This window comes from Amia ocellicauda, chromosome 13 (assembly GCF_036373705.1).
Source record: "Amia ocellicauda isolate fAmiCal2 chromosome 13, fAmiCal2.hap1, whole genome shotgun sequence".
In the NCBI taxonomy this organism is placed as follows: Eukaryota; Metazoa; Chordata; class Actinopteri; order Amiiformes; family Amiidae; genus Amia; species Amia ocellicauda.
Genome location: NC_089862.1, coordinates 34,067,465 through 34,086,460, shown reverse-complemented (window position 1 = coordinate 34,086,460; position 18,996 = coordinate 34,067,465). Strand labels below are relative to the sequence as shown.

The 18,996-nt window shown below is 45.1% G+C and overlaps 3 protein-coding genes across 4 annotated transcripts in view; 2 read left to right on the top strand and 1 right to left on the bottom strand.

Annotated features, from left to right (window-relative positions):
- Window positions 1-1,206: 1,206 nt before the first annotated feature.
- Window positions 1,207-4,797, top strand: pla2g12a (phospholipase A2, group XIIA). Its single transcript, XM_066720693.1, has 4 exons — window positions 1,207-1,641; window positions 2,495-2,571; window positions 3,005-3,170; window positions 4,182-4,797. Exons 1-4 carry the CDS (start codon window positions 1,434-1,436, stop codon window positions 4,298-4,300), a joined length of 570 nt encoding a protein of 189 aa, XP_066576790.1. The 5' UTR covers window positions 1,207-1,433; the 3' UTR covers window positions 4,301-4,797.
- A 1,420-nt stretch (window positions 4,798-6,217) lies between these two features.
- Window positions 6,218-15,938, top strand: LOC136766848 (caspase-6). 2 transcript variants are annotated; one of them, XM_066720691.1, is made up of 8 exons: window positions 6,218-6,345; window positions 7,805-7,849; window positions 8,626-8,668; window positions 10,199-10,348; window positions 10,840-10,916; window positions 11,572-11,747; window positions 13,341-13,491; window positions 13,581-15,938. In XM_066720691.1, exons 1-8 carry the CDS (start codon window positions 6,315-6,317, stop codon window positions 13,817-13,819), a joined length of 912 nt encoding a protein of 303 aa, XP_066576788.1. In that variant the 5' UTR covers window positions 6,218-6,314; the 3' UTR covers window positions 13,820-15,938. The 2 variants fall into 2 exon arrangements, with proteins under 2 accessions (XP_066576788.1, XP_066576787.1); XM_066720690.1 differs by having other exon boundaries at window positions 8,623-8,668.
- A 592-nt stretch (window positions 15,939-16,530) lies between these two features.
- The window catches only part of LOC136766847 (calcium uniporter protein, mitochondrial), a 40,359-nt gene continuing 37,893 nt past the window's right edge, over window positions 16,531-18,996 (bottom strand). The window contains exons 3-8 of the mRNA XM_066720689.1: window positions 18,295-18,465; window positions 18,074-18,178; window positions 17,654-17,814; window positions 17,312-17,515; window positions 16,911-17,027; window positions 16,531-16,707 (exon numbers count right to left, since the gene is read on the bottom strand). Coding sequence (XP_066576786.1) covers window positions 16,630-16,707; window positions 16,911-17,027; window positions 17,312-17,515; window positions 17,654-17,814; window positions 18,074-18,178; window positions 18,295-18,465 — 836 coding nt within the window. The 3' untranslated portion in view covers window positions 16,531-16,629. The remainder of the gene's footprint in view (window positions 16,708-16,910; window positions 17,028-17,311; window positions 17,516-17,653; window positions 17,815-18,073; window positions 18,179-18,294; window positions 18,466-18,996) is intronic.

Genomic DNA, 18,996 nt, shown 5'->3' with positions numbered 1-18,996 from the left:
TTAAACCAGGGTCAGGGGAAAGTTTGGACTTCAGCAAAGCCTGGAGTTCTATTACTGTTCTTGCTGATGCAGGGATTGGGGTCACCGATTCGACCGATCGGTCAGTAAACCAGAAAACACGCATTACTAACAATCCTGAGGGTGACAGGGATGGGAGCAGGTGGCCGGCATGTGGGCATTGAGGGCACAGACACCGGAGCACCGGAGACGCAACTGGACCTCAGATTCCTTCAGGACACCAGAAAAGCAGCTTCTCCAGCAGTCTTTTACCAACGGCACACTGTAGCAACCAAGCTATGGAGCACAGCAATCTCTGATGCAATGCTCCGAGACTTGGGAAGGACTTAAATTGATTCAATTAGGCACATTGTCAGTTCAGTTAACGCATACGCAGTGCCCATGTTTGGTTAAATGTGTCAAAATACACAGACGCTAGACTGTGTAAACTAGAATAAACTTTAACTGGCGTAATGAATAGAGGTTCCCCCACTGATTGGTACAATTGCTGTTGTGTACATTATCCCGTGGCATCATTCATAGGTCGCATTTACATTACCATTTATATAAAAGGGTGGGGAACGTCAAGGCTATACCAAACTTGTATTTTTCAGGTGTGTTTTTATTTTATTGTAATTATTTGTATATTTTTGTTTGGAGAGATTTTTTACTTATTACTAATACGTTTGTGTGTGTGTGCATTATTTGGGTGTAAACTGGGAGTTTAAGTTGTGTTTATTTGGTTAATTTAGTGGCTCTCCTTTCCCTCCTCAACAGCCACTTTGTGTCAAACCCTGTTTTTGTGTCGATAAAGCGTTATTGTTTAAAAACCTGTTACTCTATTCAATGGTGTTTAATTGATCTGTGGTTCTTGGTATTTCTCTGCCAGACCTTGCTGGGTAGGCCAGGGTGGCAGCAGCTTCCATGCCACCCAGTAACCCTGTCAGTACCCGGCTCCCCTCCAGGGGCGGTCACTGGTCATCCTCGCCCTGCATTCTTTCTACCTGTGGGGACAGGTGAGCTCTGAACACATGCAAGCAAAAGCAACATGAGCCCCAGACTGTGAAATGATGAAGGCGCAGAGCAACGCAGCCCTGCGCGCCGTCGTGATGCGCTGTCTGGAGACATGTCGCAAGACCCTTCACGACGCCGCCGGGTTGGCACTTTGGACTGTGCAGCCCACGGGACAGCAGAGGACACGTCAGCCTGCGGGACACAGACACCCCGGAACAGGAAGGACGGGCCGTCAACACACCGCGGACAGACTTCCTTCTCCGGCGGACGGACACCCCGCACACGGACTCAGTCGGCCGTCTAGACGATGTGACGATCGACAGCATTTGTTCAACATGGGGGAGGGCGCTCGTCTCCCGAATGTGCAGTTGCAATAAACCGTCGCCTGATTTGGAGTAACCTGCGCTAGCTGGGCGACTGACATGCGGGGCGTCTGCGTGGCGCTGCTGCTGTCCGCCGGGGTGGTCCTGTGCTCCTGCCAGGCAGCCCCCCGCGACCCGCAGACCCCGGACTGGCGCCTGACGCTCAAGACCATCCGGAACGGCGTCCACAAGATCGACACCTACCTGAACGCGGCGCTGGACCTGTTCGGGGGCGAGGACGGGCTGTGCCACTACAGCTGCAGCGACGGTAGAGCCTTTCAAAGACTCCGATACATTGTTGCGTTCGTGTAGCGCAGGCGTCCGCAGCTCTGCGCGGCTCGGCCAATCGGGATGGCTGGGATGCTGCAGATCTGCGCAGAACTGGGGACAGCTGCACCACAACGACGCAGCACAGTGTTAGTTTCGCTTCGCAGTCCCTCTCCCTGAGAAGAGTCTCACAGTTGCAGTCTGCCCACTAAATGTGAAACATAGAGTCACTTTTAACGCAGCCAGTGCACACGTTCAAGTGGACAGGGGACTTTTCTCACGGAGTGAAACTGTTTCTCTTCAGTTTCTGGTTGCTTTGGATTGCGGATTGAGATGCAGCAATGGAGGAGATGACACTGACAGCCTGTCAAACGTGATTGATGCACAGGCTGACGTGTCATCTGCTGTCAGGACAGGTTTCTGGTTTGGAGGACGAGCGCAGGCAGCGGCAATGTAAACAGGAAATTGGACAATGAGGGGGTGGAGGTTATTCATTTAACTGATGGCCTTTGAATAGCAGCAGATTTTGAGGTTTTTCATTGTTTCAGGTTTCTCTTGAATGTGTTGTACTTGAAAGTCATGAAAATTTGCACCAATATATCCTACAGGCACAGTCACCGTTGCTCATGAAGATGTTAAACACACACACACACTCACCTACTATCCATCTTAATGTGGTTTCAAAGTTGTTGGTGTATCCAGGCTACGCAATGTATTGTCGTACTTATGATACGATTGCTGATTGACATTAATGGTTGTAGCTACTGTAAAAAAAACACCCATCAACACTGTTCTGTTATTCTCTTTTGACAGCTTGTTTATAGGCTTGTATTTGATGTGATTTTCTTGTGCAGGGTATAAACCAGTTCCCCGCCATGGCTACAAACCACCCCCACCCAACGGATGTGGATCCCCCCTGTTTGGAGTTCATGTAAACCATTTTTATTATTATCAGCATTTGTATTATTACTATTACTGCACAAGGAATTCATGAGCTGCAGAAACCAAAGCACATAATGTGTTTAGCCAGATGTATGGCACTACAGTAATCGCAGCATTACAGTGTGGGAGTCCTTAATTTGGCTCCATAATGATAGAAGCTGACAGATCAATGTTGATGTTTTGGAAACTTCACTCATTTCAGTCGTTTTCCCTGCTGAATAAAAATATGAAGTTCCTCTAAATGCTTGGGAACCCATTTAACTGACCCATCAATAGCCACACTCCAGAGATGGAGACTCAGACACACCTGACATTTTGTGTGTTGTGTGCATAAGCAGGCAGATCGATTGCCATGCAAGAGGAGGGAAGCCTGTTTCTTTGTCTAGACCCTGCCGCGTGATCCAACCTTACTGTCATTTCAGTTTGACATCGGCATCCCCTCCATGACCAAGTGCTGCAACCAGCACGACCGCTGCTATGACACCTGCGGCAAGGACAAGCACGACTGCGACGAGGCCTTCCAGTTCTGCCTGGCGACCATCTGCAGGAACGTCCAGAAGACCTTGGGCTTGTCTCAGAGTGTCCAAGGTGAGTCTCCGGGCTGGGCTGGGGATTGGGATTGCTTTCATTGCAGGGGTAGCGACAGCCTCTGTGACTGATGAATGTTCCCAAGGTCTGAGAAGTCAGGATGGTATCTGTGATGTATCAGAGGTGGCGTAGTCAATCCATCAGTACCGGACTTGGGTTTGGGCTAATAATATATGGGGATGGTTTTCTAGCAGTCCCACAGCTGGAGGTGACTTCAGGTCAACGGACAAGTCTTAAGTTTTAAAACCCCAGGTACTGAAGGCTAACCATCTTTAGTTGCTTAACCGAACTGAATTTGTGTCATGTGTCATGCAGTAGAAAATTAATAATACAATAAAACTGCTAGATAAGACTTTATAAGACATGTTAGGCTGCTGACATCAATGTCTAGGGGCTTTCTAGGGTGTGAGGAATATTTCCTGTTCAGCAAAATAGTTTGAATACAAAGATATGATTAGAAGATCAGATAAAGTGAAAACAAGAAATTCCTGCGGCCTCTGAGTCTGTTGCTGCTCCTGTTTTCACCACAGAGGGGGAGTCTGTCCTCTGCTGTAGTTATGTCAGATTTGAGAAGCACTTGGTCCAGCTGGTTTGCCAACTTCAGATTGATTGATATATTCTTGACAGGAACTTGCCATTTTGTTTCTCTGTGCTTCGTTGACGCAAGATGATTTCCTGTAATCCAGGAGTAAATGTTTTCAGATCCAGGCATTGAGGGTCAAAGACTCTTTAAGATTTTTATTACAACTGATCTTCTGAGGATTTAATTGGTCAAATTACCATTTTGCCTTGTTGTTTTATCAACAATTTAGAGAGACTGGATGTCTGGATCGCCCCGGCACAGACTGATACCTAGATCTAACTTTTCCACACAAATGGGTCCTGTTTAACTATTTAAAAATAGTGTTTTCATGATTCTTAATATCGTCTGAGCTCCATGGTTCTTTAAAGCAGATCTTTGATGATGCTCTGACTGTGCGTCTGTCCCCCCCTGTCCTCTGTGTCTTTCAGCCTGCGAGTCCACGGTGAGCCTGCTGTTTGATGCTGTCATGCACTTGGGGTGTAAGCCGTACCTGGACAGCCAGCGCGCATCCTGTATGTGTCGCTATGAGGAGAAACTGGACCTGTGAGGGGAGCCCAGGCTGTGAGGACTATTGACAACACGGCCAGATCTTTCTCTCGTGCCTTAATTAAGAGGACAGTGGGACGGTCATTCTTGATTCTTGATGTTGCTGACACCCAACGAAGGACAGTAACAGACTGTGAGGGACTGACACTGTGATTGCACCATTCGCTGCATTTATTCTTGTTATGTACAGACATTATTTTGTTGCTTGTCTGTTTTTAGTGTTCAATTTTTTTCTAAATAGTTTCTAAACATCTCACACTCTGTACCACATTTGAATAGAAGTAAAACAAATTGTATCTAATATGCATTGTTGCCTCAAGGCAATAAACCTTTATTGTAATTGTGGTGGTTAAAACACACAGTGCCTTAATATGTACTTTAATTGTTACCCTGATATTCACTGCCAGATGGATATTGTCCAACATGATTGGGATAGTAAAGCAAAATGTGTCTACAGTGTGTTGTGTTTGTCTGAAAATAAATCTTAGTTGCTGATGATATCGTATCGATCTGGGACTGTTCTGTTGAGGGACCATAGTGTATCGTCTGTCTGTCAGTTCTGTGTGCTTGGGATGGGGCAGATCTTTCTGGATCTGATTAAGTGAGCAAAACTGGATTCTGGGGTCCCAAAGGTTAACCCCACGTGAGAACAGGAGGGGTGCTGTGATTGGGGTCACAGGGAGCCAGAGATATATAGAGGTGCCTCAGAAGTGGTTTAGAGAGACTGAGCTCAGTGTGTCTTTGAAAGCTGTTTTGTTCCAAGAAATAAACCTGTAGCAGGAATCCCGACTCTCTCTATTTGTTTGTTGTTTTTGTCCGGGGTGGATCCTGAAATGCTACAATATGTTTAAAGTGTAAGCAAACCTGTGACTCTGCAATAAGGTGCACTAGATCATACCAGTGTGTTATATGATCTCGTGATGCTAGAATATGTACTCTTGTACTGTTGTATTTTCCATGAGTGCATATACAAATTTGCACATCACATGACTCATACAGTCAGTACAAAATACTGAAAACATACAGTGTGCCAGAGCTGGTGCTAGCCCAGTGGGGGCTCAAAGCAGGAATATTTTTGTGGCACCCCCTCACATGCACAAATACTGTTGTTTTTTTAATGTCAATGTTTATATGTGGACAAAGTTAGCTATTGAATGGACCCAAATAGATGATTAAATGCCTAGAAGACGACCACATACAAGATGGGAAGATGGAAATCATAAACTTCCCAGGCATGACTTGGAAAAGAGAAGCTGTAGATTGAAACCGTGTGAGTGGAAACATCTTGGGGAGTCTTCATCCAGCTACAATCAAACCTGGTTGACAGCCATAGCAATTAAATAAAGCAATTAAAACATACACAATCTCCTGTGGTATTACTTCCACCCGGGTTTTTCCCTGGCTTAGTTTGTAAAACTGTTTTTAATGTTTTCATTCCTGACATGTGTCCAAGTCCACCGGCAGCTTTGACACACACAGCTGTCAATCACTGTGTTACACAACTGCTTTTAAACGCCTATCATTGACTGCACAAATAGGTTAAGATATTTTGGAAAACTATTTAAAAAGAAACTAAAACACTATAATGTCGTGTCGTGTCTTATTGAACTCGTAACACAGCGAATCGGGGGCCCTGGTCGTGCTCGGGGTCCTAAGCAATTGAGTTTACAAACTTCATTAGGAAATGGAGAAGCCCTTGATTTAAATATGTCTGTGTGTTTCAGGTTGTTTTCGAAACTTTATGGCCAGTAAACAGGAGGTGGGAAATGTTGCAGATTGCTTTTTAAGGAAGTGTCAAGTCTCCCATTGTGGCCGCTTCCCCTCGCTACTATTGTATCCGTCCCTGCGGAAGCTGTAACAGTGCCAGGGTGCTGTGACTGACGTGCCGAACCACCACTCACTCCCCGCCTCCCTGGGCCGCAGCCAATCACGGCGCGGGGGCGGGACTTCCGTCGGCAGCTCAACCCGACGGCTGAGTTGGCGGCTCAGTGCGACCTCGGCAGCGGCGGGACGCGATGGCCAACTCAGGGAAGAAAGACGGCAAAGGTACGGTGACAGTGTCCCCCTCCGTGCTGCCGTTTTCTCTCTCAGCTCCGAGCTGCTTTGCGTGTTTCCAGCTGACGTGTCCAGACACCGAGCCCGTCTTCGTGTTTCGTGCGGTCAGGCGCAGTGAATGCAAATGTGTGGCTGTTCCCGTTTCAGATAAGAAATACAGAAAACCCCTGATTCCTCTCATAGCTGGTCGTTTTGGCGAAGAAACGTTACTTTCTAAAATGTTTCTCTTACTTTAAAGCAGAAAGTACATCTAGCCGTATCACCAGATGTGAGGTGGTGCTTATTGCAGATGTATCATTGTGGGTGATGGTGTTTCAGGTGCTTGTCCTTGGATTATACAGCACGCCTGCTAACGTTATGAAATCAAAGCGCTCTGGGGGGACATGTATGTTTCAGGACAGCATTGAGACCCTAATTGCTTATGGCAGAAATGAAATGCCCTGTTTTTCCTATACGTGATACAGCATGTTCTAGGCATGCTTTTATTGATACATTTAAATTAAAATAACTTTATACGGGTAGTCATTAAGAAAAACAATACCAATCACATTAAAAAATATGTTTATGATAGAGATCGAATGGGGAAAATAAAATACATTATCCCTTTAAAAATGATCAACTGAAATCTCTATGCGCTCTGGATCATATAGATCATTTTATGTACTCCCTTCCTTATTGCAGTGCCAGGACAAAGGCAGTAGTGTATTGGGCAGAGTTAGGGTGGAGACGTTTATAAAGCTCTGGGCTTTGCAACAGTCACACAGATGAAACTTATTTGAAATCATGCGTGTGGAGAGAGCGCTCTGAGCTATACATTTATAACTCCCCGCCTCTTGCTTTCATTTGAGACTTTGTTTAACAGATTGCAGGACAGTCTGTTTGCGCCTGGACACTTGCATACAACACATACAGAGTGACATGGCACTATAAACCCGTGTCGAGTTGGCTTAAGGGATTTGGAAGTTATATTTCCCTTCCTGTTGCTGGTATTCTTACACAACGTCCTACTGCATTACACTGAATTCACTGCAAAAATTCACTGCATGTTACAGACCCCAGGCGTTTACTCAACATGTCTTGCTGGGTTGCTGGCTGATCTGAACATGTCATCCAGTGTTTTCCTGGAAGGATCCCAGTGAGTCAGCTTTCTGCAGAACTAGACATCAGTGCCAGCAGGCCCCTGCACACCCCACAGCACTAGTGTGTTCTGTTCTTTTCTTAAAAGGGATTTTTGGGAAGACCAGCAGTTCTGTTAGTCAAGGATTAAGTTGTGAAATACATTTGAATTAGAAATGAAACCATAACCAGGGCTGCTGTTAATATAAGGTTTACAAATCTGGGAGTAAATGGCAAGAATGCACCTATTGCTTCATAATAAATAGTTTGAAACTGTTCTGCATGTATTTATATTTTCTTTCTCTCTCTTTTTTTCTCTCTGTGTGTGTTACAGGGAAAATAGAGCAAGACAGCGAGCCAACGGACAAGAATTCCAGAGGTGAGGGCTTCGGATTGGGCTTCTGACCTCGTCCAGCCGCCTGACACTCGCACAAGAAGCGGCCGCGCTGCGATACAACCCTGGCCCTGTTTTAAAGGATGTTGGCAGTGCTCGCTGTGTCTAGCAGTCTTGTCCATGATCTCTGGTCAACAGGAGGATATACTGTCAAAATAATGTCAGGCACTGTGCTTTGTTCTGGGGAACACGGCTGAAATAGGGCGTTGAGGGTATTGTGTGCTGTTTGCACAGAGGAAGCGCCCTATCAAATGCTAACACACCAGCCACTTGACCTTAGAAACGACCTGAGTCTGCCCTGCTCCGTTAATTTCAAAAGCCCCCCAGCCCCCTTTATTTGTTCCCTCTCTCTCAATTCAAAATAAGTTACTGCAGTGTCGAAGGTAGATGTGTGTTTCTCCGTTGTGATCCACTGCCTTAATTAATCCTGCGCTTGCAACCTATAGACAAGGTGTTTTTCAGCTGCTCCTGATTGAGGTCACTGTGGTTTAGAAACGCGAGTGAATTATTCACACAAGACGATCCTGCTTGATTTCCGTTCGCGCAGGCTGCTTCCAGTTGGGTCTGGTGGCGACTTTGTGGCTCCAGCCGAGATGTGTGCTCTCTGTTTTAGTCTTCTGATCAGATGGTGTCTTTGGAGCGTTCAGAGCTTCAGGAAAAGGTTCCTCAAATAACCTCTTCCTCCCCGTCAGCTTGTTTCCCAAAAGTTGTATATGTTTCTGTGTGCACTAATGTTTTGTTTCGGTTCTCTGTTTTAGCAGACCTTGCCGTAAATGTTACCGAAACAGATGCCTTCTACAGCGGGTAAGACTTTTCAGTATGTCAGGACTTTTCTTAGGGTGTGGATCTAATGACGGAGACCCCAAGCACAGCTTTTCCCTGTGTGTTTAAAAAAAAAAAAAAAAAACTCCCTTGTGCTCTCTGGAGTCGTCTTTAATAAATCTTACCCACGATTGCCAAACCATTTTCTGCTTGACTTAGATGGAGTGTAACATAAAACAGTTTTATCACAAATGTTGGCATATTATTTAGGAAGTAAACAAAGGGCAAGATGAGGCTTTACATTCCATTATTTATAATGTATTTGATTTAAAAGTCCTCCACAACGAAGACCACATCAAAAACAATTTTCTTAAAATCGAAACTTGTAAAAGAACTGAATGGTCAAAAAGAAACGAGACTCCACTAGATGATTCACCCAAGTCTGTCCAACTGTGGTCTGTATTTGATCTATGTGAGGCTGCGGGGCTGAAGCTCAAGAAAGTTGGTTCAGAGAGAGTGCTTTAATTAATATTGAAAACCATTACCGCCTTTCTTTGATAAAAAAGTCATAAAAGTTAATGGTTAACTACATTTGTGAATTCGATCGACTATCATCTGGTTAAAGGGTTTATCTTTAATCAGTTTACAGTGCATGTCGGTACATTTCAACAGTTCTGAGTCATTCGGTTATGGCGTATTTGTGGTTTAAATAAATGATCTGTAATATGAATCTTGGACTTTGCTCACTGACGCCGTGAAATGATTTTGATGACTCGGTGAGGATTATTTGGGTCCCTTTTTAAGGGGATTGCCAGCTGAAGTATAAAAGTCGTTTCTCTCTCAGAGTATATACAAATCAATAAAATGTAAATAAGTCTGTTGGACGGCCTGCAGAGAGATGTATGTTTTGAATGAGGGAGTGAGCAGACCTATTCATATTTGCAGGTCCTCTTGCCTGGAGTGTCTGTCATGTCATTGCCAGTGCAGTAAAAATGTTAATGATTTTGAATCTTAAATGTCTGTGCTCAATGTGGTTGCTGTTGGTGTCTGAAGAAGACTGAAGATAGATTGGCCACTTTCAGTTTCACAGTCTATTTTTTTTCTAGACCTCATGTCCTCAGTGGTTTTTCGGAGCGATACTCTGAGGTAAAAACAACTTACTAACAAGCATAGCTGGTTCTACCACATATGCAGCCTAAACAAGTTTTAGGTCTTCCGTAGAGCTGTGTTGGTGTAGATTTTATCACCTGACTACAAAACGCTGCTATTCTGACTGAGAATGCGGGCATGCCTGATGAGATGGGAATTGATGGAAGAAATCGCAACAATGTGGTCACAGATTCATATACATAATCTTATTTAAACAATGTGGTATCGACTCCCAATACCCAGCGAGAAAACCAAATAATAATAAAAAAATCCTGCAGAGAAAGAATGAAGGAAAATATTTACGGTGTGTCTGTCAGATCTGTCGTTTCATACGCCAATATGCAACCAAAATCAACGTGTGGGTCCTGTCTTGTGTTGAAAACGTTCGTTGTCCTGACCCCTGTGTCGACCGTGCTTTCCCAGCTCTGACCGCTTTGACCCGGCAGAGGAATACAAAATGAGCCACAAGCGCCGCGGCCTCGCCTTGATCTTCAACCAGGAGCGTTTCTTCTGGCACCTGAGAATGCCGGACCGGCACGGCACCAACGCTGACAGATACAACCTCGAGAAAAGGTCTGCATCAGTCTCAATTTGCATATGTAGGTTTTATGGCTTTCAAAACAGAACTTTGTCCTGCCCACGCAATGCAGATTACAAACTCATCCACAATCGCAGTTTAATCTGTAGTAATTAGCTGCTTTGTACTACTTCTAAACACAAACGCAATCTGGAATGGGTTTGCAATTTGAGATTCATGGGCAGATTAACGTTTTGGTCTGGTCTAGGCTGGAGACTTGTATTTGTGTGGAACTAGACTGGTATCTATATGAGAACTAGAATTACAATTCCTTGTCACCGGGTTTAAGGATTTCTGTGAGTGTAGATTTTTATTTATTGTGACATATTAATGTAATATATGTAGTTGTGTATACACTGCAAACGAAAATGAAAGGATGTTTATCAAAATGTCCCATCATGATTTACAGTTCATGCACTAATGAAGTGACTTAATTGAAAAGTCAAACCTGGTTTAAAACATAAATAATGATTGGTACACTCCACAGGTTTCAGGATCTAGATTTTGAAGTGCAAGCTTACAACAATCTGAAAGTGGAAGAGGTGCTGAATAAAATTCATGAAGGTAAGCCTTGATCGTTCTGTAATGGAGACAATGAAATTAACTGAAGCTTGTATACGTAATGCATTCCTTTAGTTATCGATTCACACAGTCTGTCGGCTGATAAACGTGAGGTGGTGAAAACAGTGACACCTACTCTGCAGTATCCTGGTTAATGTGAAAGCGAAACTGATATGAGAAGTGAAGTGCGCAGAGTGGCAGAAACACTGGAAGAAACTTCTATTGGCTAGAAAGGTCACTGCAGACTGAACACTAAGCAGGCGATGCATAAGCCATTAGTCGGCAAACGATTTGAAAAGATAGGCTGTAGGACATGGTAATTTATTTCAGTTTACAACATGGATGCTTATGGTTTACATTCCCCTTGTGGTTTTATTAGCCATCGCTCATGTTTGTGTCCTGCGAAGCTGACCGTGTGGAACTGTGTGAGAACTTGTCTTGTACACCATCCGAACGAGACTTGGCAGCTTAGCAGAGTATGACATTGGATACAGAAGATACGCTGTGGTTATGAGCCATGCACTTGTGCTTAAATCCCTCTAATGGGTATCATCAAAACCTCACACTCCTTTGTCGGGAGTACACTGATGAAACATGACCCAGGCCAAGTCTTGGTGAATCGGTGAAGTTTAAACTCATAACCTTATCTGTTCCTCAGCCTCCCAGTCTGAGCACGTAGATGCCGACTGCTTTGTCTGTGTCTTCCTGAGCCACGGGGAGAACGACCATGTGTACGCCTACGACGCCAAGATCAAAATCCAGGACGTCACGGCTCTGTTCAAGGGAGACAAGTGCAAGAGCCTGGTTGGCAAGCCCAAGATCTTCATCTTCCAGGTGAGAACGTTCGGCGGGTCAAAATGGGTCTATGGAAACGGTCACATCAGCTTCAGAGCTGTTTGAGAATCGAGTGAAATGTTATTCCCCAGAGTTTCTCTTCCAGCTGATTATTTTCTCATATCGTGAAGCTGCAGTCAGGGTCACCTTGTCATGCTGCCTCTTGGGTTTTAATTTCATAATCATGGTTTAGGACATTTAAAGTATTGTTCTGGTGAGATCATTTTAAAATGCCAAGTTCAATATATTCAAGGGAAGTCTGCAAGGACACGGTGTCAGTGGAGCGTGTGAGTGGGTGAATAGGATTCTAGAATATAGAATCTCTTGCTTTATTCTGTACATTTAAAATGTAGCTTCGTTAAAGAGTAAGTCCTTACGAACTTCAATGTATAAGTATTGCTAAACTGACGGGTTGTACCAGGCAAGAGAGCTATAGTGTGAGACTTAGTTGATTCTTAAAATTGACACATTCCTTCAGGTAAATGAATTAATATACTATATATACTGTAATATGTAAATTAATAAGCACACCAGACATCTTAAGAACAAAAAACGTATTGTCCATTTTTAAACATCACAGTTGGAATGAGTCTGCAAAAACTGGTCACGCGTCACAGCTTTTAAAATGTAAAACAGTGAATTGTTATATTCTGCAATTAATCTTCCGTTTAAATATGAAATCACAGTTTATAATCTGGGAAGTCTCGTAACTGATGTTACACATTGAATGTGTATTGAAAAAGCTAGACTTGTTACATCTTGAATGTTTTCCACCGTGGTTCCAAAGCAGTAGCCTATGGAGTTATAAGATACTTTTTGAGGTTTCAAGAGGTAAGAAGTAACTTTTTTCCAGTTTTATTTGAAACCAAAATAAGCTATTTTATGTTTTCAAACTTTTTTTTTTTTTTCCTGAAGAGTGTAACAGCACAGTATTGCTGCTTTATTTGTGCAGGCAGTAGTTTTAGAAGACCTATTTCAGACTTGTGGATATATTTCACGTACATAAACAATTCTGAATTTGTTAAACCAAGGTTTACTTTACTAAAATAATAACGTGAATACAGTTCCTGTATGATCTTATCCAAACACAAACAATATTATACATTTGTGTCACTGAAAACAACAAATTACAATTCTCGTACCCAAATTCTGGCACTGGCTCCAGTGTCCTCTCTGCTGATTGGCAACTGTGAAGCAAACGTCATGGACTTCGTATCTCTATCCTCAGTAAGTAGATTCTGTCGTAAGCGGTGCTCGTCCTAATAGACAAGACCCTTTGCATGCGCGTCTATTAAGACAATAATAGTTTTTTCCCCACAATGTCATGATTTTGGCATATCAATGTTTTGTCATTTGTACGTGATATAAATATTCCTCCGTTCTCTGAAACCTTCCAAGTTTTACTGATCATGAAAAGCCGACGCGGAGAACAGATCAATGGCGCCACATTTGAATTATTTGAATATCACGTCTACAAATCAGTCTGGGAGCCAGAAATCGGTGAACCGCTACAGTGTGTTCTAGAACAAAACAATCGATTTGACGAGAACGCGGTCACCATTTTGCTCATTGCTTTTCTCCGCTGATCGGCAGGCCTGTCGTGGAGACCGACACGATGACCCCGTGACGGCCATGGATGTGGTGGACCACAACGCGCAAACCAACGATGTGGTGGTGGACGCTGGGGCCGTCTACACCCTGCCCGCCGGAGCGGACTTCCTCATGTGCTACTCGGTGGCGGAAGGTAGGGAGCTTTTTCTGGTCTACACTGTTTTTGGGGAGTTTGATGACCCGACCATATTTGTGACGGGTCTTCTCTCTGTCCCAACCAAGGCTACTACTCTCACAGAGAGACCGTCAACGGCTCCTGGTACGTACAGGACCTGTGCGAGATGCTGCGGCGCTTCGGCAGCACCCTGGAGTTCACCGAGCTGCTCACGCTGGTCAACAGGAAGGTGTCATCGCGCTCAGTGGGCAACTGCCAAGACCGCAGCGCCATCGGCAAGAAGCAGGTGCCCTGTTTCGCCTCCATGCTCACCAAGAAACTGTACTTCAGGTCCAAGAAGGTCTGAGCAGCCCTGAACCCAGAGAGGTCGGCTCTTTCTTTTTAATTTGTTTTATACAGTATGTCAGGCTGAGGTAGGAAGACTACATTGGTAGTCCATCTGAACACTTCAGTTCTTTGTGAAAGCCATACCTTCTTGTCAGGGTTTTTCTTGGTCAACAGGACTGTTGTATTTTTCAATGTTATCATTTTCTAATCATTCTATTGATTCTGAGGGAGCAGTGTCATCTGGTACACACGGGATACCTATGGGTTTATGTTCTGCCTCGCATTTTTTTCTACTAGTTTTTAAATACCGCATCATGAATTTGTCTTAATATGCTTTGATGGTGAAGTTTTAATACCATCTACCTTAGTATTCAACTTCGGTTTGCATTAAAAAAAGATCATGAACTCGGACACTCTGCCACTCGCGGTTTCCATTACGCTGTAGCTCAGTAAAGATTGACATTTTAACTCGGAGAACTGCTGTTACAAGCTAGTTTAATTTCCTACAAGAACACGTTATTATGTCTAATGTATAGCAATAATACTACCATTGGCAAAGAACCCTCATTTTCACTGCTCAGAGAGGGTCTGCTTTTTGACCGACTGCGCTTGGTGTCACTACGGCAAACTTGGGGTCATGCAGCTCAGCAGAGCAGCAGGTAGGATTGTTCTGGACAAACCATAACCATTGTGGTCGGTCCCCCATCACGCTGCGTATGTAGAGGAAGTGCTTCACCCACTTACCTGTGGTGAAATAACGGCACGTTAACAACAAAAACTCCTGATTTTCAAAGACTTAATCTAAAGTGGCAAAAGTTTTTAATAACTTGGTTTCTAGCACCAAGAAAAGATGCTCTGCATATCAGATTAAAGTATAAACTTGAGTCATCTGTGTACTTAATTAGACAACTACCTACTAACTATATTTGGGACGTTGGTTAGTTGATTTAAAAAAAGAAATGAAAAATCCCCTCCCCTTTTTAAAAACATAAAAACCCTCTTCCTTCATGGTGCTGGTTATGGGTTTGTGTGTGCTGTATATAGCGAAAGAGTTAAATGCTTCTGGAAAGTCCTGCAGGGTGTGGCCCCTATTCTCTGTATCAAATCGCTGTTTTAAATGGTGCTCTGGGCGATACACATTTGGCACTCGGCACATGTTTCCACCCCTCTGGCTTTTCGCTTATTCAAATACATCCGAAAAGTCAGTCAAATGAGTCGAGGTTTCTCAGGCCCAGCTGGTGCTTTTGTTCGTCGCAGAAGTATCTCCAGGGCTTGTAGACTCGGTGTAACACAAGCGGAGTCACAACCAAGGAAAACGCATCCCACCGATACAGGGAATCGCTGTCTTTTCCCTTCGGCCCAGTCGCCCCCAACTCCTCGTACGTGTAGCATTCATTCAATGCAAAGCCTCAAAAATTGGGTAACCACTAATGCACAATGTACCCTTTTTTGACATGCAGCTAATAAACCGGTTGGCGTTTTTATAACGTGTTCAGAAAGTGTGTAGTCCTTTCACACCAAGCAGGTACAGAGGGATGAATTCAGCTGATGTTGTCTCACATGGAACAATGTGAAAGTCATTCTTTTAAAACGTTTTATGTATATGAATATACAAGACTATGCCTTGTGTATCATTTACAGAATATCTCAGGGTTCTGGGGTGCGTGCGTCTGTCCTGTGCAAAGTCATTGTGTCTTACTGACCATCACCAGTTCAGTCATGTCCCTGCATTGAAAGCGGGACATGTCCAGTACATGTACTGCCTTCTGTCCGATGGCTAATTCTGAGGTCTTCCCGTGTGCTACACTGAGTGCTTTTCCCTGTCGGTGTAATGTGAATGGTGTGGAAAAGGGGGTGAAACGGCACATAGCCCAGTCTTTCAGATGCTTAAAATGGTAGCGTTTCATGTGGGAAGTCTGTCAATCCATGGTGACTGTTTCACTAATCACACTTTGTACTGCATTGGGAGAGAAAACAATCTTCAATTTCCGACCCTTGTAGCACGTCTACAGGAGCCCTCTCTTCAGCGAACACAAGATGTATTTTTTATAGCTGTTTTTTTTTTTAATCAAGTGAATCAAATTGGAATGGTATGGAATAGTTTTTTTCAATGGAAAAAATAAAAAAACACAAACCTTTGCCTGCATTTTTACTTTATTTTAACAGTCATGTCTTGGGTAACTTGCATGGAGATTGACAGGTGGTAACCTCCACCTCCAGCTGCTTACGCGTGGCGGTCTAAGGTTTATGGGGTTGGTATTGATGGTAACACTGGATTGGTTATTCTGTCCCACCTGCGGTTTACTTCTCACACTCGAACCCTAGGCTGCCCTTTGTTCTCCCGCCTACCTTATTCCTTACCAAGCGCTCTGCATAGTCGTCCCATACAGGTTCTGGTTTGGGTCAATCCATGAGCTTGGCCTGGGAGAGCGGGGGTCTATCATAATAGCCTTCAGTCCTGCTTCTGAACAACCCCAGCATGTCTGGTTTGAAAGGCATCTTCAACACACAGCTGAAGCTAATCTACTCCACTGATTGAGCACATAATTGGATCAGGTATGCCTGTTAATTGATTTATATTTAAATGCAAGGAGCACTCTAGCTGTCCAGGAGCTGGCTGTAGACTCTTCATAGCGTTAGTCTGAAAACTCGGACGCTTTGGGGTGCACAGACCTCTCTGCCACCATAAACAAACAAGAGAGGATACAAGCAAAGACCCACAGGCACCCGTTTCAAAAGAGCTGGTTTTATTTGAAGATGGCTTGGTGGAAAGGAGGATGGGGCCACTTAGGGGAGTGTCAACTGGTATGGAGGGGTACAGAGGGGTGTTCATTCCCTCGGCTGGATCGGGTCAATGGGCATCTGCAGCTGGATGGGGTTCCTCAGCCGCCTCAGGTCTTCTTCCACCTGTAAACACACACACACACAAACACCAGACACGAGGCTTCGATGACCAGCGCGGGACTCGAGCAAGATACAAGAAAGGCGGCCATCGAGTTTTAAAACTCATCCCCACAAGCCCATATCGATCGCTGTAGCTCTGTTCAGTTCGTGTCGGTACGAGACAGAATTATGCCCCTAGCAGCAGATAATGTGATGCAATACAATACCAGCGCCAGCTCCTCCTTTAGTCGGTTGTATTTCTGCACATCAAAGCGCTGCCTCTTGGCTCCTCTGTAGAAGTAATGGAGAAACTGCCGGTCTTTCATCTCAGGGTAGACATAATCCTGTCGGCGAAAGACAAAAAGGAGAAGAGCATCGCCCTGTTCAAGAGAGTTGTAACTTGACATTCTGACTCTGGGTAGATTTCGATGCCAACGTGAGACTCAAAAGCATTAAACGATGAAACACGGCCGCCATTCCTTTGAAACCTCCATTAACCCACAGAAAAAGTTAAAAACACACTGAGGTCACGGTTACGGTTGAGGGAAACTCGTTTACAGTATTGTATAAGAAAAGGTAAAAATCAGTACGCAGCACAAGAGCCGGGGAGAGACAGGCTGTGGGTTACCTGGCTCGTGAGGACAAAGTAGGCCATGGCTCCGATGCTAGTGCCGTAAGTGATGAAGTAGGTGACGGGCTCCATGATGTCCCAGGAGTAAACCCACCAGGTGAGCCAGGCCAGCGCGCCCCCCTGCACCGACAGCACGGCCAGGCCCGTCCACAGCAGCCGCGTCGACCTGGCCTCCGCTCTGGTCAACAGCCTGCTCTTCACCTGCTCACACAGAGACATGTGGCCGACCACCGTTGGCACAGTCAGCAATTTCTTGTTGAGAATTTCTTCAAAGAAATGCTGATGGAAGAGACCACCTTGCATTTCTTAGTCCCCCAGCCTCTCCGACGGCCAGCCTACCTCCTCCAGGGGCGAGAGCTCGTGCTTCAGACCAGCCATGCGTTCCAGCAGCTCCCGCTCCTGCAGCAGCTGGTGTCCCGTCAAGTGCAGCGCGGCGTGCAGGCGCTGGACCACGGTCTTCATGTCCTCCAGCTCACTCACATGCTCACTGCTCGCCTTCTCTGCAAACACAACACACAACACGGCAATGAGATTCTCAGAGGGCAAGAATTCTCTCAGATGGTTTAGAGGTAAAAAGACAATACAGATGCAGAAATGAGACGTTTGCTTCTCTGGTTGCAGATGTATTTGGGTTCAGAAAACGCCAGCCAGACTGAGTCTATGTCTCACTGGTTTTGCATCCAGCTGATATTTTAAGGAGTGAGATGCAAGAAAAGGCAACCGCCTGATGTATATTGAGCAAATGAATGATCGAATTACCTCTGGGGGGGGAATGCACATTGTAGGTGATGTCGTTGATGACCAGCTGGAAGTCCTTGTCCAGCAGTACGTCAAGGGAGGTGGCCGAGGAAACCCGCACACCGTCTGGGGGAGACAGTTTTCTCAGGTACGAGGCAACACGTGATGTTCCGACACACGTGAAATTGTGCGGTGGGGTCTGAGTGTCTATCTGCTGGGGGTGGGAAGGCGGGGAGCCTCACCTGTGTTCAGCACCGCAGCGAACGTCACGCCCTTGTCCTCCCTCTGGACGTCCTGCAGGAAGTCGCCCACGGTCATGAGTAGCGGCCGCAGGGAGAAGCGGCACAACTCCTTCCTGGAGGGCAGGGGCAGCGCCAGCACGGGGCGCTCGTGTTTGTACTCCACCTTGACGTCTGACGGACAGGGAGAGGAACAGCGCATCAGTCCCCCCATATTCCTGCCGACCACAAAGAACACCAACAACCTCTCCTCTGACAACAGCTGTCTGTTGTGTGACCATGGTGTCGATTTAACGGATCATCCAGAAGATGTCATTTTCTACGCACAGAGTGCCCAAAAAAAACACTTGGCCGGTATCTTCTGGTGCCAGAGGGAGGAGTCTCACCAGCATCACTAACTCAACAGCACCTTGCTGGCATGCAGAAACACGAGCATTGCCCTGTATTCAGCCAGCTGGCAGGAACAGCTTATAACTGTGGTGCCAGGCCATAATGTTCTTTGATTTGTAGCCCTTTGAACTTCAGTGAAAGATCTTACTTAATAATTGAAGCACAAGCAGTAACTCAAACCGGTCAGGTAGTTTACATTATTCACAGGTAGGTCTGATTTCCAGGTGGGTATGGTTTACTGTTACAAGAACACCATCCACACAACAGACCAAGCTGTCTGTAAAGTGATGATCTGAAGCATCACTGCAACGCTAC

What these genes read in the sequence shown, in the direction of transcription:
- LOC136766848 (XM_066720690.1), top strand. Translation starts at nt 6,315, where the DNA reads ATGGCCAACTCAGGGAAGAAAGACGGCAAAG. An exon ending in AGGGAAGAAAGACGGCAAAG is followed by an intron (nt 6,346 to 7,804) that starts GTACGGTGACAG and finishes TGTGTGTTACAG; the next exon opens with GGAAAATAGAGCAAGACAGC. An exon ending in CCAAGATCTTCATCTTCCAG is followed by an intron (nt 11,748 to 13,340) that starts GTGAGAACGTTC and finishes GCTGATCGGCAG; the next exon opens with GCCTGTCGTGGAGACCGACA.
- pla2g12a (XM_066720693.1), top strand. Translation starts at nt 1,434, where the DNA reads ATGCGGGGCGTCTGCGTGGCGCTGCTGCTGTCCGCCGGGGTGGTCCTG. An exon ending in CCCCCCTGTTTGGAGTTCAT is followed by an intron (nt 2,572 to 3,004) that starts GTAAACCATTTT and finishes CTGTCATTTCAG; the next exon opens with TTTGACATCGGCATCCCCTC. An exon ending in CTTGTCTCAGAGTGTCCAAG is followed by an intron (nt 3,171 to 4,181) that starts GTGAGTCTCCGG and finishes TGTGTCTTTCAG; the next exon opens with CCTGCGAGTCCACGGTGAGC.